A 20,837-nucleotide genomic window follows, 5' to 3' on the forward strand; every position below is an offset into this window, starting at 1 on the left:
TCAACTGGACAAAATGTTTGATTATAGAATAGATTTGATTGAAATGCATAACGTTGCATAACGTACATAAATCACATAGCTGTGATAACTTAAACTGGGAGGACATAAATTGATTTGTATATCTATAGAATAACAATGAATTGACTTAGAGACAATTTATAGTCCACCGCCACTTCTGTCGACTGAGACCGGGGTACTCTCCCTCTGCTTCTGTTGTATGATGGTAGCCATCCTTACATTAGCCACCTCTCCACTCTTCAGGGCACTCATCAACTGCAAGGGACGGAAGAGAAAAACAGTTGATCATGGAGCAATAATTATTATCTATACCGTACCCCCAAAATGAAGGTAATATAATTATTGTGAAATCGATTAGTTGATGACAATTATTTTGGTGGAATATTACGGCAAAAAAAGCTCCCCGACCGGGAATCGAACCCGGGTCTTCCGCGTGACAGGCGGAGATACTTACCACTATACTATCGAGGACTACATGTACAAACTAAAAGCAACCAGCCCAGCCAATGTTGAGCAACGCTATACCAGAACTAATTTTTTAAAGTGAAGATTTAATTTGTGCAAAAAAAGAAGCTCCTTGACCGGGAATCGAACCCGGGTCTTCCGCGTGACAGGCGGAGATACTTACCACTATACTATCGAGGACTACATGTACAAACTAAAAGCAACCAGCCCAGCCAATGTTGAGCAACGCTATACCAGAACTAATTTTTTAAAGTGAAGATTTAATTTGTGCAAAAAAGAAGCTCCCCGACCGGGAATCGAACCCGGGTCTTCCGCGTGACAGGCGGAGATACTTACCACTATACTATCGAGGACTACACATAAGTTGACATAACGTAAGGCTAACAATGGCACAAGCTCAATATACAAGTACATGCATGTACCACACACACACACACACACATGGACACAATAATAACTAACCTGCAAGAACTCTTCTTCTTCGATGGTACAGTTCTTATTAATGTCCACCTCAGCGATGAGCTCTCTCAGCTTATCATCTGACACTTTCTCTCCCATCTCACTCAGAGCTTTGCGTAGATCGTGGATACTGATATGCCCATCGTTGTCCTTGTCGAAGGTCCTAAAGATTTGGCCGTACTCTTTGGCTTCCTGATAGCTGAGGCTGATAGGAACGTCCTTCACTTCTGTGGCTACCTTGAGCCCCATGGTACCCAAGAAAAACACTGCCCTGTCCATTTCAGCCTGCCGAAAAAGTAAAAAAATTAAGTAATGTATACACTTACACAGTGAAATATATCTATGTGTATAAAATAAGACACACGTGTAGTGTATAAAATAGACCATCAACATACATACAAAAACTGTCACGTACAATTAAAATGTACATATATATATATATATATATACATGTTTGCAATGTTCAAAATAGAGAGTGTCAACTACTGACAGCTAATCTCGACTTATCCAGAAGTCTTCACCTGTTTCCTGCTCTTGCTCCAGTTGAGCTCCTTGCTCATGATCTCCGCTATCCTGGGAATGGCCTCCTCGGCAGCTTGCACGTCGAGGAACGCCAACCTCGTCCTCCGAGCCAGTACATCCACCAATGTGCAGGCGTACTCCTTCACAGCGTACTTCACTTCAGCTTCTACGTAGGGGAACTCATCGACTAAACGTTTGCCGACTATAGGCCATCTCTTCCCGGTGAAGGTGGCTAGTTTAGCAACCTGGGGGGCCTTGTCTCCGTACGTGCCGGCAAGCCTCTGGGCTACCTACAGGGGGGGGATAATATCTCATGTAATTAGCCATGCACTGTACATGTTTAGTACGTGTTTCAAGAATTCAATTGCCAACAAAAATACTGTTTACTGACCCACTTCCAGGGGAAGTAAAGGAAGAGAGGGAACACATACTGCCACATGCAATGTACATGTACATGTAGTTTAACGAGTGTATAAGTAAATGTACAGTGTACATGTGCAAGAAAAAAATTATAAGCAATGGATTCAAAACAGAATCAACATTCTCACAAGTAGCCATGCATGGAGATTCTCATACCTCGACATCTACTCCGTAGTCCTGCACTAGTCTGATGAATGAGGTGGGATACCATCCGTCCCCGCCCTCCAGAGTGTAGCCGTTGGTCTGACATCCCTTGCTGTCATCCAGACCCCCTACAGTCACTGCCCTGTCCACCAACTCCTCCGCCATAGAGCGATACGTTGTCCACTTGCCTGTGAGGGTGTGTGAGTGTGGGCGGGAATGTCACATATATCACACAATACCACAATTCATGTGCAGTCATGCATGTATACCTACGATACCTTTAAGAGGTTAATTGCTACATGTATGCATAATTATATAATTGTGTCAGGTAACCCAGATACCAAACAAATACTTGTGTGCAAAACAACCCCACAACAAAGACCATGCACCTCTGTAAAAAAAAGTTGTGCAATCCAAAGCTGTCGGCTATAAAGGGGACTAATTGTATCATGAAATTGTACATAATTATAATCATACATGTACATACGTTAAAGTGCTGTGACAGCACTAGGCTGAAGTAACTGTCACAAGCTATACCATAGTTTACCTCCAGCGATGGTGAGGAGGTCCCCCTTGCTGACCTCTATGATGTGGTTACGTGCGATGGACTGAGTGTCTGCCTTGTTGGGGTCCATCACTAGAGGTCGAATACCACTCCAGGCAGCCAGTACATCTCCACGTCGAACTGTGTACGTACAAGTACAAGTACAGTAACATGTGATAGAGAAAATCAGTAAATAAGAGGCTGAGCAACAAAACAGACATTTCAGACTTTAGTGTTTCAAATTATGCCAGAAAAGGTTTCTAGAATTTTGGATGTAAATGATAGAGCTTATTACCAAGAGTTTATGATAGAGAGAGAGTATCGAACGTAGGCATACTGTACATCAGATGTATGCGGAGAGTAACGTGACTTCCTGTATCTGTCACAAGCTTGGAATTTGCACACTGACCAATCCAAGCGTGGGTGATGTAATCTATCAACCCATCCAAGTGAGGGTGATGTAATCTACTTTCTTGATAGATTACATCACCCACACTGGATTGGTCAGTGTGCAAATTCCAAGCTTGTGACAGATACAGGAAGTCACGTTACTCTCCGCATACATCTGATGTACAGTATGCCTACGTTCGATACTCTCTCCTCTATCATAAACTCTTGTTATTACTAAGTGTACAGTATTATATAGAAGTTATATTTCAGGTTTGGAATTAGCCAATTACATTTAACTGAAATTGCAAGTGCATGTACGGTCTTCGTCTTACAAGGCAGCCCGAGATATAGAGACTATCAATATAATTATTGTGGACGAGTGCTCACCAGACAACTCTGGACTGAGGTAGTTCTTGACCTCCTCTAGGATGAAGCGGATGTCTTCTTCTTTGGGGGTGGGGAGATGGGTCACCTCGATGCGGGCGTCAGTCGTACCAGCAATAGTGCGACCTGAATCATTATAGAGTGATGATGAGAGAACAATTCCTACATGTACAATAAGGGTGTTTGTTGTACACTACAGAGCTACAGAGAGCTGACGTTGACATTCCTCAACTTTGAAGGGCCAAAATTTGGGTACAAGTTGATCAACCTAAACAAGTAATATCAAACTGTTACAACAGCTCACTGCACATGGAGCTACATCATGTGACATTTTCCTATTTTATTAATTGCAAGAAAGGCCATCGTTCATGATCTTGCAGAGAGGGTTTATTTACATTGCCGCAGCTTAATTTATTGGTCACAAGAGAGTACTCTTGCACAGTGTACAGAAACTGAAAGTATGTATTGACCTTGCCAGGGCAGGAAGAAGATGACTCGACCATCGCTGGTGGAGGGGTCCAATAGTCCCATGTTACGAGGACTATAGTACTCAGGGAGGACAATATGAATACCGGCACTTGGTTGGACGATCTTACGAGCCTCGGGATTATCCATCTGTCGAATACTATCCGAGAACGGACCTAAAAATGGGCAGGGCAGTTGATAGTATAGCAAAACCTGTCAATTGTGTTGTAGTACAAATCTTCAATATGAACTATATAGTGATTTTAAGGAGGGGGTGTGGTTACCTGTTGCATTGATGACGACCTTTGCCTTCACGTCCCACTCTGCCCCTGTCAGTCTGTCCCTCATGTGAGCACCTCTGACCTTACCCTGTACGAGGGGGGAGGGGAGGGGGGACATTGGGTTAGTGGTGAATCGTACAACTATCAACCGTGAAACAAAGTTAATATTATTGGTTGTCCCCTAAGAAAATTGACAGTACAGTGAAACCTGCGTAAGTAGTCACCCTTGGGCAGACTACTGTATTATAGAGGGTGGCCTGCTAACACAGGTCCAAACACATGCTATAGAGACTTTGGGGCCCATTAACCTGGCTGTATTAATAACAGAGAGTGACCTGCTTATGGGTGACCACAATAGAGATCGGTTTCACTGCACACACACACTGCAGTGTACAGTACATTCAAAACTCACATTTTCCTTGATGAGTGACAGCACCTCGACGTGGTTGGCTACAGTGGCCCCCTCTCTGATGGCGGTCAGAGCTATAGTCAGACACATCCGGGCATCATCGTGTTGACCTGTACAGTAGGGAGGAGGAGATGAAGTCAGTTATACAGTCATCCATGCATTGTACATGCATGTGTGGTGTACATTCAAGAGCAATGCTATACATGCATACATACGTGCAGTGTACGTTACATACAGTTCATTTATACAGTGTACAGAAAGACATAACTGTGTACATGTACATCATGCAGGGTTTCATCTAGGATGAACAGTTTGGGTGTGCGTAAGCGTCTGATGTTGTACTACTAATAATGACGATGTCATTATGTCTGATGTTGTACTACTAATAATGATGACGTCATTATGTCTGATCTTGTAATGTATACTGATCCTATGTAGTACTAAGTAATGTGGTGATGTCACTATATTCTAGGGAGGGAGAAAGATTTACCCCTACCCCCCCCCCCCCCCCCCACTAGATGAAACCCTGACATGTACATCTACGGCAAGTACATTGTTTTATTTTGGACAGACCAACAGATAAACAGGTGGCCTGCTAACACAGCCCCCACGGTCTACACAGCAGGTACCTGACTGCATTATAAAAGGTGACCACAATAGATCACAGTAACCATAATCTGGTTATATCTACCTACATGTAGCATCACTCACCATCATAGTAGACGATGGTACCGCACAGCTTGCTGCTCTTGAGCATTGGAAACTCCTCCAGGGCTTTGGATTTCTTCAGGTAGTAGCTGGGCTTTAGATTTTGTCTTCCTGCCACTAAATCGTAGGCCTTGATACCCGCCCAATAATAGGGCACCTGCCACCACCTGGGAGGACAGGAGGGGGGTGGGGTTAATGGCATGGGGATATCATTATAATTATAGAATTGTATGTACTGTATTTTTAACACTATAAATTATTATACTGTTGTACATTGTACATGCAGATACTGTGTGTACATAATGGACAATTTACACAATTAGCATGATCATGCAAATGAGAATATTCACTTTTTTATTGTTTCCTAGCCCATTTTTCCTAGCCCATTTGTGATACAAATGGGCTAGGAAACAATAAAAAAGTGAATATTCTCATCCAAGCTTCAATCAGTAACTGTAAATTGCCAGACCATTCTAACATTTAATAACAGCCAATCGGAAGGATACATACCTATAGTAAGTAGATCAGGGATCTGCCCACACTTGCCAACGGTGGTCTGGTGGTCGGTAACTAACCATTACTAAACAAACACGTAACCACTTCTTACATGTATAGCCATTACACAGGTAGTTAGTTACCAGACATGATTATATAGACTGTACATTTCAAGAGATTTAAATACGGGAGTACAGCATATTGAAAGCACCAACGAAACCCTGTAAACACCAAATCTAGCCACCCACTTGACAACGACAGGTCACTGTAATATTCAATATCAATAGGGTCCTAATGAACTCCTGATAATATCAATAATACTATCGACCACTCACTTATAGACTGGTAGCATGATGGGGAGAGGGTAAGAGAGATGAGGGGCTATCTTGAGGAGGTTGGATCTCTCCCGGAGTGCCTCCTTGACCATACGATACTGCTCAATGTCAAGATTCTTGAAAGCCTTCTCCAGATACCGAACGCCACCGTGGATGAGTTTAGTACTTCGACTGCTAGTACCAGACGAGAAATCGTACCTCTCCACACACGCGGTGTTGAAGCCTGAGCAGGAACATCAATATTACAATCAAGTTCATACCATTAGAGCTAGTGTCCACTACAATAAAGTAATCAACATTCTTTAAACTGGCAAGTCGATACCTTTGTGCAGGAAGATGCCTAGGTTAGTGATTCCATATTCCAAAGAGAATAAGTTGTCCAACTATAAAGCTCACTAATATTATTATTAGGAGAATGCACTATAACGAAAAATTTTATTGCCATTTCATATACAGTGAAGCCTCTATATTAAAAGTTAGAAATTGACAAGCATGGTTTAATTTCTATTAAGTTGAGACTTGGTTGAGTGTCCTTATTTAGTGGTTCTGCTCTACCAATCAGTATACCTCGTTACCTCTCAGCTGTGCATCCAGGGCCACTCCAGCGCCCGTGACCCCGCCCCCTATCACGAGGATGTCAAACTCCTGATCAGCGCGTAGTCGACCAATGAGCTCCTCTCTGTGAATAAGTGTGTGTGGGGTGGGGTACGCTGTTTAAACATGAAAGTGTATCATTTTTTGGTTATTATTTTTATTGAAGCATGTAGTGTGTACAGTGTGTGATATGTTTTCTACCAAGAACATTAATTTATTCGTGTCCAAATATACTGTATTCTTGGAACCATGGATACAGTGTGATTCAATTAGGACACTTGGTAACTAAAGAGCTCATCAAGCATACTTGTGGTTCATTACCTAATCCATTAGAAACACTATTTGTGTACAAGTATTAAAAATGTGACGGAAATTAATCACGAGGAAAATGGTATAATTATTGTGTCGTTATAATTATACAATGAATGGTGAGTGAGTATTCCACCTTGTAGGGATCTTCAGCTCTGGACTGCGAGGTCTTGTCGGCTCGTTAGCGTGAAGAGGCTCAATCCTGCCGTCCTGTATATAAAATAAATAAATATAAACAAGAGTTCAATGAACTCTTGATATAAACAATGTGGTGGTGCGACAAACTGATTAATAAAATACACATGGAAATAAAGCATTGTTCATCGTGAATACAATGATGGTGAATGAGTGTGTGTGCAGGCAATAAAATGACAACATGACAACAGTCATCAAAGCTCTAGTATTGTCTACAGCAAGTGCAGAGTGAGCTAGCTAGCTATTGCATACTGGGCCAGCTTACACGTGAGGTGAGGTGCTTCCAGCCATAATAGGTAGTACCTCCAGCTGCCAGGGAACCAGCCAGCACTTTTAGACGGAAAGCTAAGGCCATGAATCTCTCTATCCACTGAATATTTACTTCAACTACAGAGCTTCACTGGCCTAACAGGGCGTGGTCATACACGGGCATGGCCACGCCCTAACCACACTGATCCACGCCCACAATTTTTTCCCTTCTTTGTTATCACTGCAAAACTACTTTGCATCTTTTACTGCCTCCACCCACGTGGACTAGCTTACCCACGTGGCAGTGAAGAAAGTTATGAAGGCTGATGTATTTTACAAGAGCTAAAGGCTGAATAACTACTTTGATTACTATTGGAAAATCTGTACACATTCTCTCATTGATCTCATAACCAATAAAAGCTTAAATGGTGGACAGAATTTCAGAAAGGACTGTCAAAGCTTTAATCTCAAGATGGTTTCGACAAGACTAATTCTGACTACATTGTGGTTGTTTCTTGTGTGTCCTGTGTCTTGGAGTTGTCTACCTTGCGATCTAGTGACCTGCGAGCCGCTGCATCTATGGCAATGTGATGATTACAGACAACGGATTCTTGATCCAAAATGTGGTTGTTGTCCCGTATGTCCGAAGAAAGAATTGGAGCGATGTGGAGGGGAGACTAACGACCAGTGCGAAACGGGACTAATATGCCGCTATCGTTCTGGCAACATACTGGGGATACACAAGACAGGAATGTGTGAACCAGGTACGTGATGTAAACAATTACTGCATCGAATCCATTTTTTGCATGCACTATTGCATCATATAATATTCTTATTTGGTTTGTTACTCATTGCATCCCAGTGTAGTGTACTCAGAGGATGTGGTCATAATTATTATGCATTATCATGCCATGGCATCTAACCCCACTACAGCGTGTTTCAATGCTGCTGCACTCTGGATGATGCAATAATGCACTCGTTAGGCTCGAGCATTACGTAAACTTGAGTCGTGCATGCACTTACAAAATTACATTCACACGTACCTGTAAGAATTCCTCTTTTTTTAACCCTTAGGTATGCGCATTAAAACACTTATTGCTAGCTAAAAATGTGGTATAAATAATTATTACTTAATGATCGTTATTTTTCACATGCAGATCTGTGCAGCAGAATTCAGTGCCCGTATCGACAACGTTGTCGTACTCAGCGCAATGAAACCACTCAAGCGCTGACTGTCGGTTGCTCGTGCCCACAGTACTTTCGGACTGGACTGGGACATCGAAAAGTGTGTTCGTTTAAGGTGAGTCATGATCATGCAGTTATTGTGCAGATGGCAGGAATACCGTATAGCGTGTAATTTTCGTGGGGCAAAGTTTTCGTGGTTGGAGGTCTGACCACGAATATTTTACCCACGAATGAAGCGATCTTGCCTACCTTTACCTGCAGTGCAAGCAGCAACCACGAAAATATTACCCACGAAATGTCTCAATATTGCTGAACCACGAATATTTTGTCCCCCCAAAATTACCCGCTATACGGTATGCCCAGTTATTTCACTCCTTATAATCACACAACTTTTCCTTTCTTATAGCCTAACACTAGGTCTACAGTGTAAGAAGTGGTTAGTACCGACCAATGTGGGCAAATCCCTGTTCTAGTTGTTAGCTAGACCCCTTAGGTAATAGTTCAGTATAGTTATAACACCAATTGATTATCTGCATGGTTTCTGGTTCACCACTCCCGTCAATTTTTATTTCTACTGCACATGTGCCGCACTAGTTTACGTGTATACAGTAAATTAATAGTCATAATTATTATTGTCGTATTAATTGTAAGGATTTCTTGATTATCGCAATTATAATGCCTGCTTGCAATTCATAAAAAATAATGATCAGAACTATTGGAGTAGCCTCAGAAATATGAAGCCCATAATTGAAAGTGAATGTATACAATTTTGCGATGTCAGTTAATCGTAGTCTTTGAGTACGCGTATAGTGAATGTGTGTCTTTAGTGCTGACTCAGCACGCACTAGCAACCAGTAAACTGGATGCAATTGCTATAGCTAAACATTGTTGCTAGGCAATAATGATGGAGGGCACTATAATGACTACACAATAATTATTATTGGCTTCTGCTGACCAGCAAAACCTGAGAGGATGCTCGCTCATGCAAGGCTTTGCTTTAGCATGCACTGTATGCGTGACTGATGTACATCAGATATTTGCCCAAAATTTTCAAAATGGTGACTAAATCTTAATTATGCCTCGTATGACTGTACACCCCATATAAATTTAATAGCTAGATGTAGTAGCTCATATAGTATTATAGTTCTCCACTGACGCATCAGCACCTGCGGTGTTTTTTCATTCAAGATAGTAATTAAGCCTAAGCTTTGTCTAGTTGTGGTTAGTAATCACCAGTGTGGGCACATCCATGAATGTTATATGGTGTTTGTTTGCATGCATTCGATACACTGGGCATGTCCCTTCTGGCATAGCTACAGGATGGTATAAATGTGTCTTGTGCAATAATATATACATAGTTCATTGTAAGTTTTGTGAAGTAGTCTAACAAAATAAACACTATACATTGGATAGTGGATAGATATCTCAGGCCACATAGAATAATAGCTTATAACTCTGATACTGAATGATGGCAACTTTACAACAAGTGGATGATTTTTCGATGCTAAAGAAACACCTGAAGCTCCCAAACCTTGAAGAAATCCTTCTTGAGAGCAAGTCACTGAATATTTTAGTGCTAGGTGACTTACAAGATAGTGATGTTGTTGATAGTCTTACTGGGATAAAGTGGAGTTTTTCAAAAGAAGTTAACAGAAGTACCATCACTACTGACAATGGTGCCAAGGAAATTGTTGTGTATAGAGCAAAGAAAGAAGGAATAGATGTCACTGTCTGGAACGCACCTAGCTTGTCTTTTCATCAAGAAGGCTATGTTCAGGAAATCAAAAAGATACTTGAAACTGTGGACCTGAAATTGTTGTATCTTGATGAGTGTATGGACGAAGATATTGTTAAACATGTCACGGGTGCGTTTGGGATTAAGTTTTTGAGCAATATTTTGATTGTTGCTCCAAGTTCTGTCTTTGGGAATTTGTATCAAGCAATAGAGAGGCAGATTGATTCGAAATTTAGATTTCTTAACCTCTACAAAACTGCTTTATTTGAAACAGCTAATATCATTATCTTTCACCCTGAAGTACATTTTTCTTACGACCGCTGGCAATCTGAATTCTTTTTTGACTGTGTCCGTCATCTCTGTTCACAAAACACTAAAGGAACTTTTCTGAAAATCAACCTGAAAAGATTTAAGCACATTTTAGAGGGTGCCACAGTATCGAATGTACCATATCCAGTCGAAGAGCAACCACTTACATTCACAGTGTTTAAAGAATCATCTATTCCGAGTATTTGTGTTCAATGTTTAGCAGCCAAATATGATGGTTTACTTTTAAAGCGGAGAAGACTATTAGCAACCGAGCTACAACTAGTTGAAGATTGTTCAATAGACGAGGATGATGATTTACTATTAGCGACTGAGCCACAGCCGCCACCACCAGAAGAAGCCGAGGATAAATCAGAGCCTGTTCAAGAGCTCACACATTTTTACACAGGCACCCACGATCTTCAGTTCGGTGCACACGGTGGGGGAGCTCAAGCCACACCCAGTGCGGAACCCCCTACATCAAACCAACAATAATCGTGTGGAAACTATACATTAACTTCCTCAGTGTTACTAATTATTGTATAATTGTCAAAACTTGTTTTGTGTTTGGTTATATATATATATCATAATTATAGTCACTATGAGGAGTAACCTTAATTATTAATAATGTACGTGACATAATAATTTCGTGGGTATTAATTTTTGCGATTTCTGTGAATGAAAGTACAATGTCTCTAAATGTGTACATGCAATGAAATAATAATATTTACAAGTAATTGCCAACGTTATGAATAGCTTATAATGGAATGGATCCCAAAAAGTGTCCGTAGCATGTGTTTGGACCTGTGTTAGCAGGCCACCCTCTATAATATATAAGCCACTGTTGGTCTATCTCCGGACAGGTTTCACTGTAGTTCAAATTATTGTGTACGTACTATATTACTATAATTATTACTATATCCCTTTTCTCCCGCTTCTCCCTCATCAGGAGAACCCGTTGTGTGGTAATGATGGAGTTAACTATCGCAGTCACTGTCACCTGCAGTGGGCGGAGTGTACGATCAAGAAGGGATTCATCGGTATCAACCACGAGGGACGGTGCGAACGCAAAAGAAAAGGTAAATACAAGTCTCAAACTATAGCTGGTGTGTTAGCTAGCTTACACTGTACAGTGGAGCCTGTAAATAATGTAAAATTTGAAATTCGAATAATACAGTCACCAGAACACTCAACCATGTCCCAAGTTAATAAAAGCACATAGAAATTAATGGCTTCAAAGAATGTGCACGACATTTCTAGCGGCCCCAAAAGTGTACAGTTCTACCAAATTTAGTACCCTAGGCTTTATATAGCAGATGTCATAGACAGTTGTAGTTGTGTATGTTGTTAAGAACCCATGTACTGTACTTCGTTGCTTAAAGTGCTTGCTCCATTTTGCAATTCTGTAATACGAGCAGTACAATTAACTGAATGTATCGTGATTTTCCCACCCACACACAGTGACAGTGGTGTCACATGATCCCGTGACCACACCTCCAGCAACCTTTAACCAATCGATAGAGAACAACACATTATCGGAGAGTTCAGCTCAGAACGATTCACTCCACACTGATAATGGTATATACATGCACACACAATATACATGCACACACATACTCCATAAACACTATACAATTGACGAAACTCAAGTTATGGCGACTATAAAAAAGTTTCAAAGCATTATTTATGAGATTCCAACGGTATACACAATTTTCAATTTTCACTAATCTATGACCAACATTGTACGAGTGCCCATTCTCATTGCAAATAGAAAACTTTTATTACTATTATGTTATTGTGTGTGTAGTGATGACCTTTGATTATATTATTCAGACATGGCTCCTTCATGCACCTACAATGGCCGTGTTTATTCACCTTTCACAATCATACCAATCCCCAATGACATCTGCAACTACCTGTGAGTTCTTTGTCATAGAAATGCACGTCTTCATACTAATGAAATGTGTTTCTACAACTACAGGGTTTGCAATTCACATGGCGTGCTCTACAATGCTCCAGTACCAGGCTGTGGAGGTACATGTATGGCGGGTGATATACTTGTAACTATGAATCACGATAATTTTTATGGTAAAGTGAACCATAAGGACGCCCCTATAATACGGCCCTAGAGTCTTCGTAGCATGTGTTTGGACCTGTGTTAGCAGGCCACCTCTTTAATACAGCCAGTCCCCAGAGTCTCCGTAGCATGTGTTTGGACCTGTGTTAGCAGGCCACCCTCTATAATACAGCCAGGTTAATGGGCCCCAAGGTCTCCATAGCATATGTTTGGACATGTGTTAGCAGGCCACCCTCTGTAATACAGCCACTGTGTTGGTCTGCCATGGGGACTAGAGACATGCAACTGCATAAAAGTGTACATGCAATGCAGTTGAATCACAAATTAATTTTTTCTTTTTGAATGCAGAGAATGCCCCAGAGCCCGACTACCGTGTCCAGTACTATCCATGTAAGTTAAGTGCATGCCCCTCAATAAATTGTGTGGTAGATCTAGCTAGCTACTGTGGAACGGGAAGGTTTGGCAATTAAGCCATTTTGAACGAATTGGCGTCTCAGGCGTGTGTACTACCGTATAGCAGGTTGTTTTATTTTAAGACACGCCCATATACAATCTTTACCAGGCCTAGTTGTCGACCTAGCGTTATTTTAGAGACAAATCAGCCTGGGAATGAGGCTACGTGTGTTCATGAGCTTAAAACTTGCATGCATTTCTCTGGCATCTGATTTTCTAAACACCTTTTTCCCTTGTGTATATATATTTACAAGGTTTCGATTCATAGTTTTGTTTGATGTTGACACCTTATATTGTTACATTACGTATTGTGCTCACTGCTCCTTGAACGTAACTATGTTCTGCACATACAGGGTGGGTGTCATACAGGATTTTGAAGTAGAGGGGGGAAATAAACATTTTGCTAAAAAAAGGTCAACTGTTATTTCAATACCCTGTTATAGTATGTAAAATTGCCAGCTATGGACACTCAGTCATACAACTAGTACCTGAATGCAAAAAAGGGGCCGGGGGGGTTGGAGCTATGAGGGGGATATCCCCCCTTCCCCCCCTCCCCTGTATGGCACCCTGACATAATACGTCGGCCCAATAATTAACTTTGTTAATATTATTACATGTAGTACGTTTGCTACAAATGCTCAATTTTCTGTATCTTGCACATTTTTATCAATTTCAATTTGCATTATAAGAAAGCAACATGTCTCTAAGCTCTACTCTTCTACACTATAGTCTAGTTCTATTTGAGTTCCTCAGTTATCGACAGTACGTTTTCACTGAAACACTGACGCTTAACGACGGCCGATTGCCTTTACTGCGATTGGTACTACATGCTTTGCTGCGAAACGTAGTGCTGGTAGTGCATGCCTCTTGACGAAACCTCCCACTTTTCTGAATGCCTTTTTGAACCAGTTTTGCAACTGAGCTGGAACCTGCTCTCGAGCAAAGAACTCCTGAAGGGCTGCTTCCTCGTCATCATCATCTTCGTCTTGGAGTTGGGCAAGGAGGGACTCAATTTGAGCAGCACGGTTATCTTGCTCGGAGGCTTCTTCTTGCTCCATCAGTTTGTTCAGAAATGCCTCAATTTCAGCATCTTCATTCTCAGTTGGAGCAGCGTAAGCCACACTGGCTGTGAGGGCAACAAATGCCAGGACGAGAATAGCCACCTTCATGTTTGAGCGTTTCTTGAGTTCGGTTGTAAGTAGTTGGATGAGTTTGAGGAATGGTTATTCTGTGGCAGTTGTGTCGTGTTTTTATAGACTAGAGGACAGTGTACAGACAAGTACACATAGTGTTAGCTCTGTGTTAAAAACTATAGGTTCCTATTTTTTGTTTGTATATTCTATTACTATATTGCTACACAGAGCGCCCTTTTTGTGGGTCCTTGACAGTAAACCTTGACTACTTTTAGTTTTCTTTTGCCTGCATGCTATCATACTTTATGGTTTCTGTTAATTCGATTGTTTCCATGGCTGCCTGTTACTGAATGTTTCTGCGTGCTTCTATTGTACTAGGATATGCACAAAATTCCTTTTTTGTTTCTATAGCTACCTGTTTACCGAATGCTGCTTGCGTGGCTTCTTGGAATACACAAAATTCCTTTTTTGTTTCCATAGCTACTGTACCGTGCTTCCATTGTAATGGGATTTGTACAAATCCCTTTTTTGTTTCCATACCTAGAGTATATAGGTATATACAATGAATGTTCCGGCACTCATTCTAAAGAAACAAGCAAGAGATAAAAAAATTATTCTTATGCACAGAATTGATAAATATCAACTATTAATTATGAGCTGAAAATGTGATACGCACATGATCAGAAGAAGAAAAATAAATATAACCTTCTGCGAGTGAAATTGCTGTGAGTCACGTTCTGTTAAGGACAATATAACCCCCAAAGTTGTGGTTGCAACACAGTTGCATGTCCATACAGCAGAATGTTCCCATTCTACTGTATGTACCATACAGCGGGTATATTTCGAGGGTATAAACTTTCGCGGAATGACCGTTAGAAAGGTTTTCGCGGAATAGCAGCCTTTTCATGAATGCTGCAAAAAGTACTATATTTACTTGATTAAACGCCCGGGTGTTTATCTCCTAGCAGTATCTGTAGAGGGGGCGTTTAAACGAGATGGCGCTTATTTGAAACGGGTGTTTATTGTTATGTCTACTTCAAACTCTTGCTTATCAGCAGTTATTATGCTTCTGTCACAGCTAGCTCTCAGCTTAAATCTTAAGTCATAGGAGTGCATGGTGTTTCTCCCTCTGTGTCGGCGGGATCTCTCTCTCTTTGCCATCATAATTATTATTCTATGCTACCATGCTTGCAACTGGTTCCATACTACTTTAGCTCCACCCACAGTGCCACACCCTATACATGTAAGATGGGCGTATTGACTAAGACAGAGCTTTTACCATGGGCGTTTAAACAAGATGGCGTTCAGTCAAGGAGTTTAAACTTTCCTCTATAAGTAAACTTGTTCTGACTTTAATTGTTTATATCTGACTCCACACATTTTCAGTTCACATGACACCGTATGTATATACTGTTGTTCAAAATTGTCACAGTTTAATTCTCCAATAATTATAATCATTTATATTTTATTTTTGCACAACATTTCTATAGCTTTGTTCTTCTACACTATAGTCTACTTCTATACATGAGTTCTTGGCCGTACGTTTCCACTGAAACACTGACGCTTAACGACGACCAGTGACTAGGGGTAATAGGTTACATGCCGTTGGTCCATACTTCCTGACAAAACCCCCAACTTTACTGGCTGTATTCCCCAGTTGTTTGACAACAGTTCTGAATAGTCCTTGCAACTGAGCTGGGATCTGCTCTTGAGCGAAAAACTCCTGAAGGACTGCTTCTTCCTCGTCATCATCATCTTCTTGGAGTTGGGCAAGAAAGGACTCCATTTGAGCAGCACTTTTGTCTTGCTTGGAGGCTTCTTCTTGCTCCATCAGTTTGTTCAGAAATGCCTCAATTTCAGCATCTTCATTCTCAGTAGGAGCAGCGTAAGCCACACTGGCTGTGAGGGCAACAAATGCCAGGACGAGAATAGCCACCTTCATGTTTGAGCGTTTCTTGAGTTTGGTTGTAAGTAGTTGGATGAGTTTGAGGAATGGTTATTCTGTGGCAGTCGTGTCGTGTTTTTATAGACAAGAGGACAGTGTACAGACAAGCTAGGTTCCTATTTTTTGTTTGTATATTCTATTACTATAATTATTGCTACACAGAGCGCCCTTTTTGTGGGTCCTTGACAGTAAACCTTCACTACTTTTAGTTTTCTTTTGCCTGCATGCTATCATACTTTATAGTTTCTGTTAATTCGATTGTTTCCATGGCTGCCTGTTACTGAATGTTTCTGCGTGCTTCTATTGTACTAGGATATGCACAAATTTCCTTATATAGCTACCTGTTTACCGAATGCTTTTGCATGCTTCTATTATTGTGCAAATCCCTTTTTGTTTCTTTACCTAGAGTTAAGGCATATACAATGGGACAGAAACAAGTAATTAAGAGATAAATTGTATGCACCTAAATATCACCTACTTAACTTAGTGTAATCAGACGAATAATAATTATTGTGGTGAATTTGCTGTGAGTCACTTCTGCATGTAAAAACAATAACTAAAAGTAACCCCTAAAGTTGTGGTTGCAACATACTTGCATGTCCATACAGCGCAGAACCCGTTACATTGTATGTACTCCTCTAGTCAGATTTTACTACGTGTCATATTTCGTACTCATGCCAACAACTCCACCCCCACCCACCCCACAGTCAGAGGCAAGTGGAAACAGTGGTCCGAGTGGACTCCCTGTGAAGGTGGGTGCTACAACGGGACCCAGAGTCGTTACAGGAACTGCACCAACCGGGCTGAGGGGTACATGTGTGCGGGGGCGGCCAAAGAGACAAGGGAGTGTTTCCATGACTACTGCAATAGTGAGTGTCAACGTCTCTACTAATGTGTAAATTCTAATGTATAATGTCTGTACGTACTTCACCTGCCTGTTGTGCCCTAAGTGTGTGTGTGTGTGTGTGTGTGTGTGTGTGTGTGGGCTCCAACAGTAATTTACTTATAGGGTGGTATTTTGTGATTAGATTTAATTGCATGTGCACTGTTTTGCGGTTTTATGAGAGGACCTGTATCGTTTTGAGTAGCACTTTTCAATTTTGTATATACCAACCCCCCCCCCCCCATACACAGTCACATGTGACTACACCTGGTGGTCGCCGTGGTCACCATGTTCAGTTTCCTGCGGTGATGGAGTCTCTTTTCGCACACGAGAAATCAAGAATAATCAAGCGGAGAACATCACGTTGAAAGCATGCACCCTGTTGGAGACGAAGCCGTGCCGCTATGTACGAACCTGCCCCATTACAACAGGTTAGTCGTAACCTTTGCACCTGAGCATAACAATTACGTAATGGCTAGAGCTATACTCCCAACAGTAGCATCTTCAACTGCTCTTTAAGATACCGTATAGCGCGAAATTTTCGAGGCATTTATATTTCGTGGATTGGCCTCTAAAAGCATTTCGTTGCACAATGTTCGCGGAATTACTGCTAACCGGAAGCTACGCCTTTAAATCTTATGTACGTTATAACATAATTAAAGGTTCTTAAATGATTATAGTGTGTTTAAAGTTTAAATCTGTAATGTGTACACCCCTCACGGGCAAAATGACTTAGTCTCCATGGAGGCAGTGATAGCTCACGCAATCAGTTGAGGGAAAATCAACAACCACCCCAGGTTTAATCTCATCTGCCGTTGCTAGGTTGGTCAGGTGATTCATGCCCTGGGGACATGCTTCAACTGGATTATTTTAGTAGACACTCAGTAACTCGGTAGTTTTATTATTCTCAGGTCCTTGCAAAAAAAGAACTTTAGGCTCTTCGCCTAAAAATTTTGTTCAAGCTCCAATGAGAAAATACCATCAGAAATGTATCACAACGGGGAAATACGAATACCACTATTGTGGCGGGGAGTGTCATGGCAATAACGGTACTGACTGCTGCAAGCCAGTTCGATGGATGTGAGTGGAGGCAACAAATGTTAAATACAGCATATCGAATAATAATATTGTTTTGTATTATACAATGTATGTGCCCTCGGGGTTATTGTGATGTCAGCTGTGTTCCCATTGCTTTACACTAACCCCCATAGCAGTGCCAATATGGAATGCTTTGTGAAGCAACCCCTTAGATATTAACCACAGGGCCCAGAACATGCAACTACTAATAGTCAAAACAAATAATTATAGCTACTTCGTATAGTAATCAGTGTGTATACCCCTCACGGGCAAAGTGACTTAGTCTCCATGGAGACAGTGATAGCTCACGCAATCAGTTGAGGGAAAATCAACAACCACCCCAGGTTTAATCCCATCTTCCGTTGCCAGGTCAGTCAGGTGATTCATGCCCTGGGGACATGCTCTGGATTTTTGTTGGAATGGGAGTGTGACCTGCTTGTGCAATAGACAGGTTTCACTGTACAATGCTCTTGCTATAAATTATATACAGACCTTTTCGAGTACTATAATGTGCTGAGTAGAGTATAATTATTATTGTTAAAGTCCTAGACATGTTTCATGTGATGCGCTGACATGCATGACTGTACTATTGTCTGTACACCTGCAGTTACCCGGTCAAGGTGCAGCAAGTTGACTGCGGTTTCCCGTTCTACATCCGATCTGAGATACCCTTTGTGGCCGAGTGTGCGTGTGTGGGAGAAGGGGGAGGAGTCCCACTGCCGTTCGAAGAAGGAACTTATTTCAACCCTTTTCCTCCGTGGCGATGGTGGTGACATCACATCATGATGTCACAAGTTACCACTCATCTCATGAGCACTAACAATGTTTAGTAGATTACAGTATCAAACACTTGACATTCTTCACATTCAAATCATGTTATTTTTACAGACAAATATTGCTAACTACATTTCCTCCCATTATAACCTCTGAAATTGATTTTCATTATCCCTCAAGTTTGGCAATCAGTAATTGATTCCATTCATTTTTTATGGAAGTATATTCATACCATTGGTTAATTGAATTACATTGTTAGATGTTGTAATTGTGGTCACTTGATGTGAAATTTATCGTTTCTAGTAGATGAATCATAATAATAATTGCTAGACATCCTCATAGTAAACTAGAATTGCATCGCTAAAATTGTTCCAAGATGTAAACAAAAAAGAAATTAATTTTGTGCATAATCCTAGTACATGGAAGCACGCATTAAGCATTTAGTAGCCATGCATAGATAAAACTAAAAGGAATTTTGTGCATATCCTAGTACAATTAACAGACTCACGCAAGAAGCATTCGATTAACAGGTAGCTAGCTACCATAGAAACAATTCACATGCAGAACCATGAAGTCTAACTGATTTTCTAAACTCGTTCTGCCCTTGTTTATATCTGACTCCACACATTTTCAGCTCATTCTTAAGTGTAATGTTGACACTGTATACTTGGTTCAGGTTTTCATTCACTTTACCACAATCTATATTTTTACATTCTAGAAATCAACATTTCTAAGCTCTATATTCTTCTACACTAGTCTATTTCTACAGGAGTTTCTCAGTTCTCGACAGCAGGTTTCCACTGACGCTTAACGACGACCGAGTAGGGGTAATACCCGCAATGCCAACTTTCCGAGCCCCGCTCCGACCTTTAGTGCTGTTGGTCCATACCTCTTGATTACACTCCCCACTGTTCTGAATGCTTTTCTAAACCATCCTTGCAACTGAACTGGAACCTGCTCTCGAGCAAAGAACTCCTGAAGGGCTGCTTCCTCGCTTTCAGCATCTTCGTCTTGGAGTTGGGCAAGTAAGGACTCAATTTGAGCAGCACGGTTATCTTGCTCGAACGCTTCATCTTGCTCCATCAGTTTGTTCAGAAATGCCTCAATTTCAGCATCTTCATTTTCAGTAAGAGCAGTGTAAGCCACATTGGCTGTGAGGGCAACAAATGCCAGGACAAAAATAGCCACCTTCATGTTTGAGCGTTTCTTGAGTCGGTTGTAAGTAGTTGTAAGAGTTTGAGGAATAGTTATTCTGTGGCATTCGTGTCGTGTTTTTATAGACAAGAGGACGCAATGTACAGACAAGTGCACGTAGTGTTGGTTAGTTATTTTAGCTAGTATAGGCTCTGTATATGATACCTCAGGCTTAGGTTCCCTGCATCAAAAATAGGTTCCCATTGTTTGTCTGTATACTCTATCACTATTGCTATTATACATAGCGCCCTTTTGTGGGTTTTCTTGACTATAAACTTAAACTACTTTTAGTTACCTCTTGTCCGATAAGTAATAATGGTTTCTGCGAGTGCAATTGTTTCCTGCATGTTCATTGAATGTTTCTTACGTGCTTCTATTGTACTAGGATATGCACACAATTCCTTTTTTGTTTCTATAGCTACCTGTATACTAAATGCTTATGTGTGCTTCTACTGTACTATAGGATTTGCATAAGTTCCTATTTTGTTTTGATCCATAATTATTATAGCATCGATTTATCAGACGCAATGATTGTTCAAGCATGCAGTCATAAGTAAACAAGCCTATATGTTTTACACTATCCAAAAATAATTTAACGAGAGTCTATACTAACTGAAAATGGGCTATAATAAGTCGAAATATCAGACAAACAGGTACAGCCTATACCGTTCTAAACCTACGATACCTCC

At 41.0% G+C, this 20,837-nt stretch overlaps 3 protein-coding genes and 3 non-coding genes across 7 annotated transcripts; 2 read left to right on the plus strand and 4 right to left on the minus strand.

Annotated features, from left to right (window-relative positions):
• Positions 1-5: 5 nt before the first annotated feature.
• Positions 6-7,563, minus strand: LOC135337095 (glycerol-3-phosphate dehydrogenase, mitochondrial-like). Its single transcript, XM_064532994.1, has 14 exons — positions 7,403-7,563; positions 7,079-7,152; positions 6,615-6,718; positions 6,040-6,262; positions 5,213-5,376; positions 4,505-4,611; positions 4,096-4,180; positions 3,817-3,987; positions 3,350-3,472; positions 2,576-2,713; positions 2,041-2,216; positions 1,464-1,754; positions 946-1,227; positions 6-273 (listed from the first exon to the last, which is right to left on the minus strand). Exons 1-14 carry the CDS (start codon positions 7,490-7,492, stop codon positions 157-159), a joined length of 2,145 nt encoding a protein of 714 aa, XP_064389064.1. The 5' UTR covers positions 7,493-7,563; the 3' UTR covers positions 6-156.
• Positions 418-489, minus strand: Trnad-guc (transfer RNA aspartic acid (anticodon GUC)). Its single transcript has one exon. It is a non-coding gene; the product is annotated as a tRNA-Asp (tRNA).
• Positions 592-663, minus strand: Trnad-guc (transfer RNA aspartic acid (anticodon GUC)). The gene has a single exon. It is a non-coding gene; the product is annotated as a tRNA-Asp (tRNA).
• Trnad-guc (transfer RNA aspartic acid (anticodon GUC)) lies at positions 765-836 on the minus strand. The gene has a single exon. It is a non-coding gene; the product is annotated as a tRNA-Asp (tRNA).
• Positions 7,564-7,649: 86 nt separating the features above from the next.
• Positions 7,650-19,204, plus strand: LOC135337554 (spondin-1-like). 2 transcript variants are annotated; one of them, XM_064533482.1, is made up of 11 exons: positions 7,651-8,150; positions 8,544-8,686; positions 11,562-11,691; positions 12,074-12,190; positions 12,446-12,530; positions 12,594-12,646; positions 13,038-13,079; positions 16,928-17,089; positions 17,355-17,534; positions 18,015-18,183; positions 18,788-19,204. In XM_064533482.1, the coding sequence occupies exons 1-11, from the start codon at positions 7,859-7,861 to the stop codon at positions 18,951-18,953; spliced, it is 1,539 nt and encodes a 512-aa protein (XP_064389552.1). In that variant the 5' UTR covers positions 7,651-7,858; the 3' UTR covers positions 18,954-19,204. The 2 variants fall into 2 exon arrangements, with proteins under 2 accessions (XP_064389553.1, XP_064389552.1); XM_064533483.1 differs by lacking the exon at positions 18,015-18,183 and having other exon boundaries at positions 7,650-8,150.
• On the plus strand, positions 9,836-11,314 carry LOC135337555 (uncharacterized). The gene has a single exon (XM_064533484.1). It carries the CDS (start codon positions 10,037-10,039, stop codon positions 11,105-11,107), a length of 1,071 nt encoding a protein of 356 aa, XP_064389554.1. The 5' UTR covers positions 9,836-10,036; the 3' UTR covers positions 11,108-11,314.
• Positions 19,205-20,837: the final 1,633 nt, after the last annotated feature.

The sequence above is a fragment of the Halichondria panicea genome, chromosome 6 (assembly GCF_963675165.1).
Source record: "Halichondria panicea chromosome 6, odHalPani1.1, whole genome shotgun sequence".
Taxonomy (NCBI): domain Eukaryota; kingdom Metazoa; phylum Porifera; class Demospongiae; order Suberitida; family Halichondriidae; genus Halichondria; species Halichondria panicea.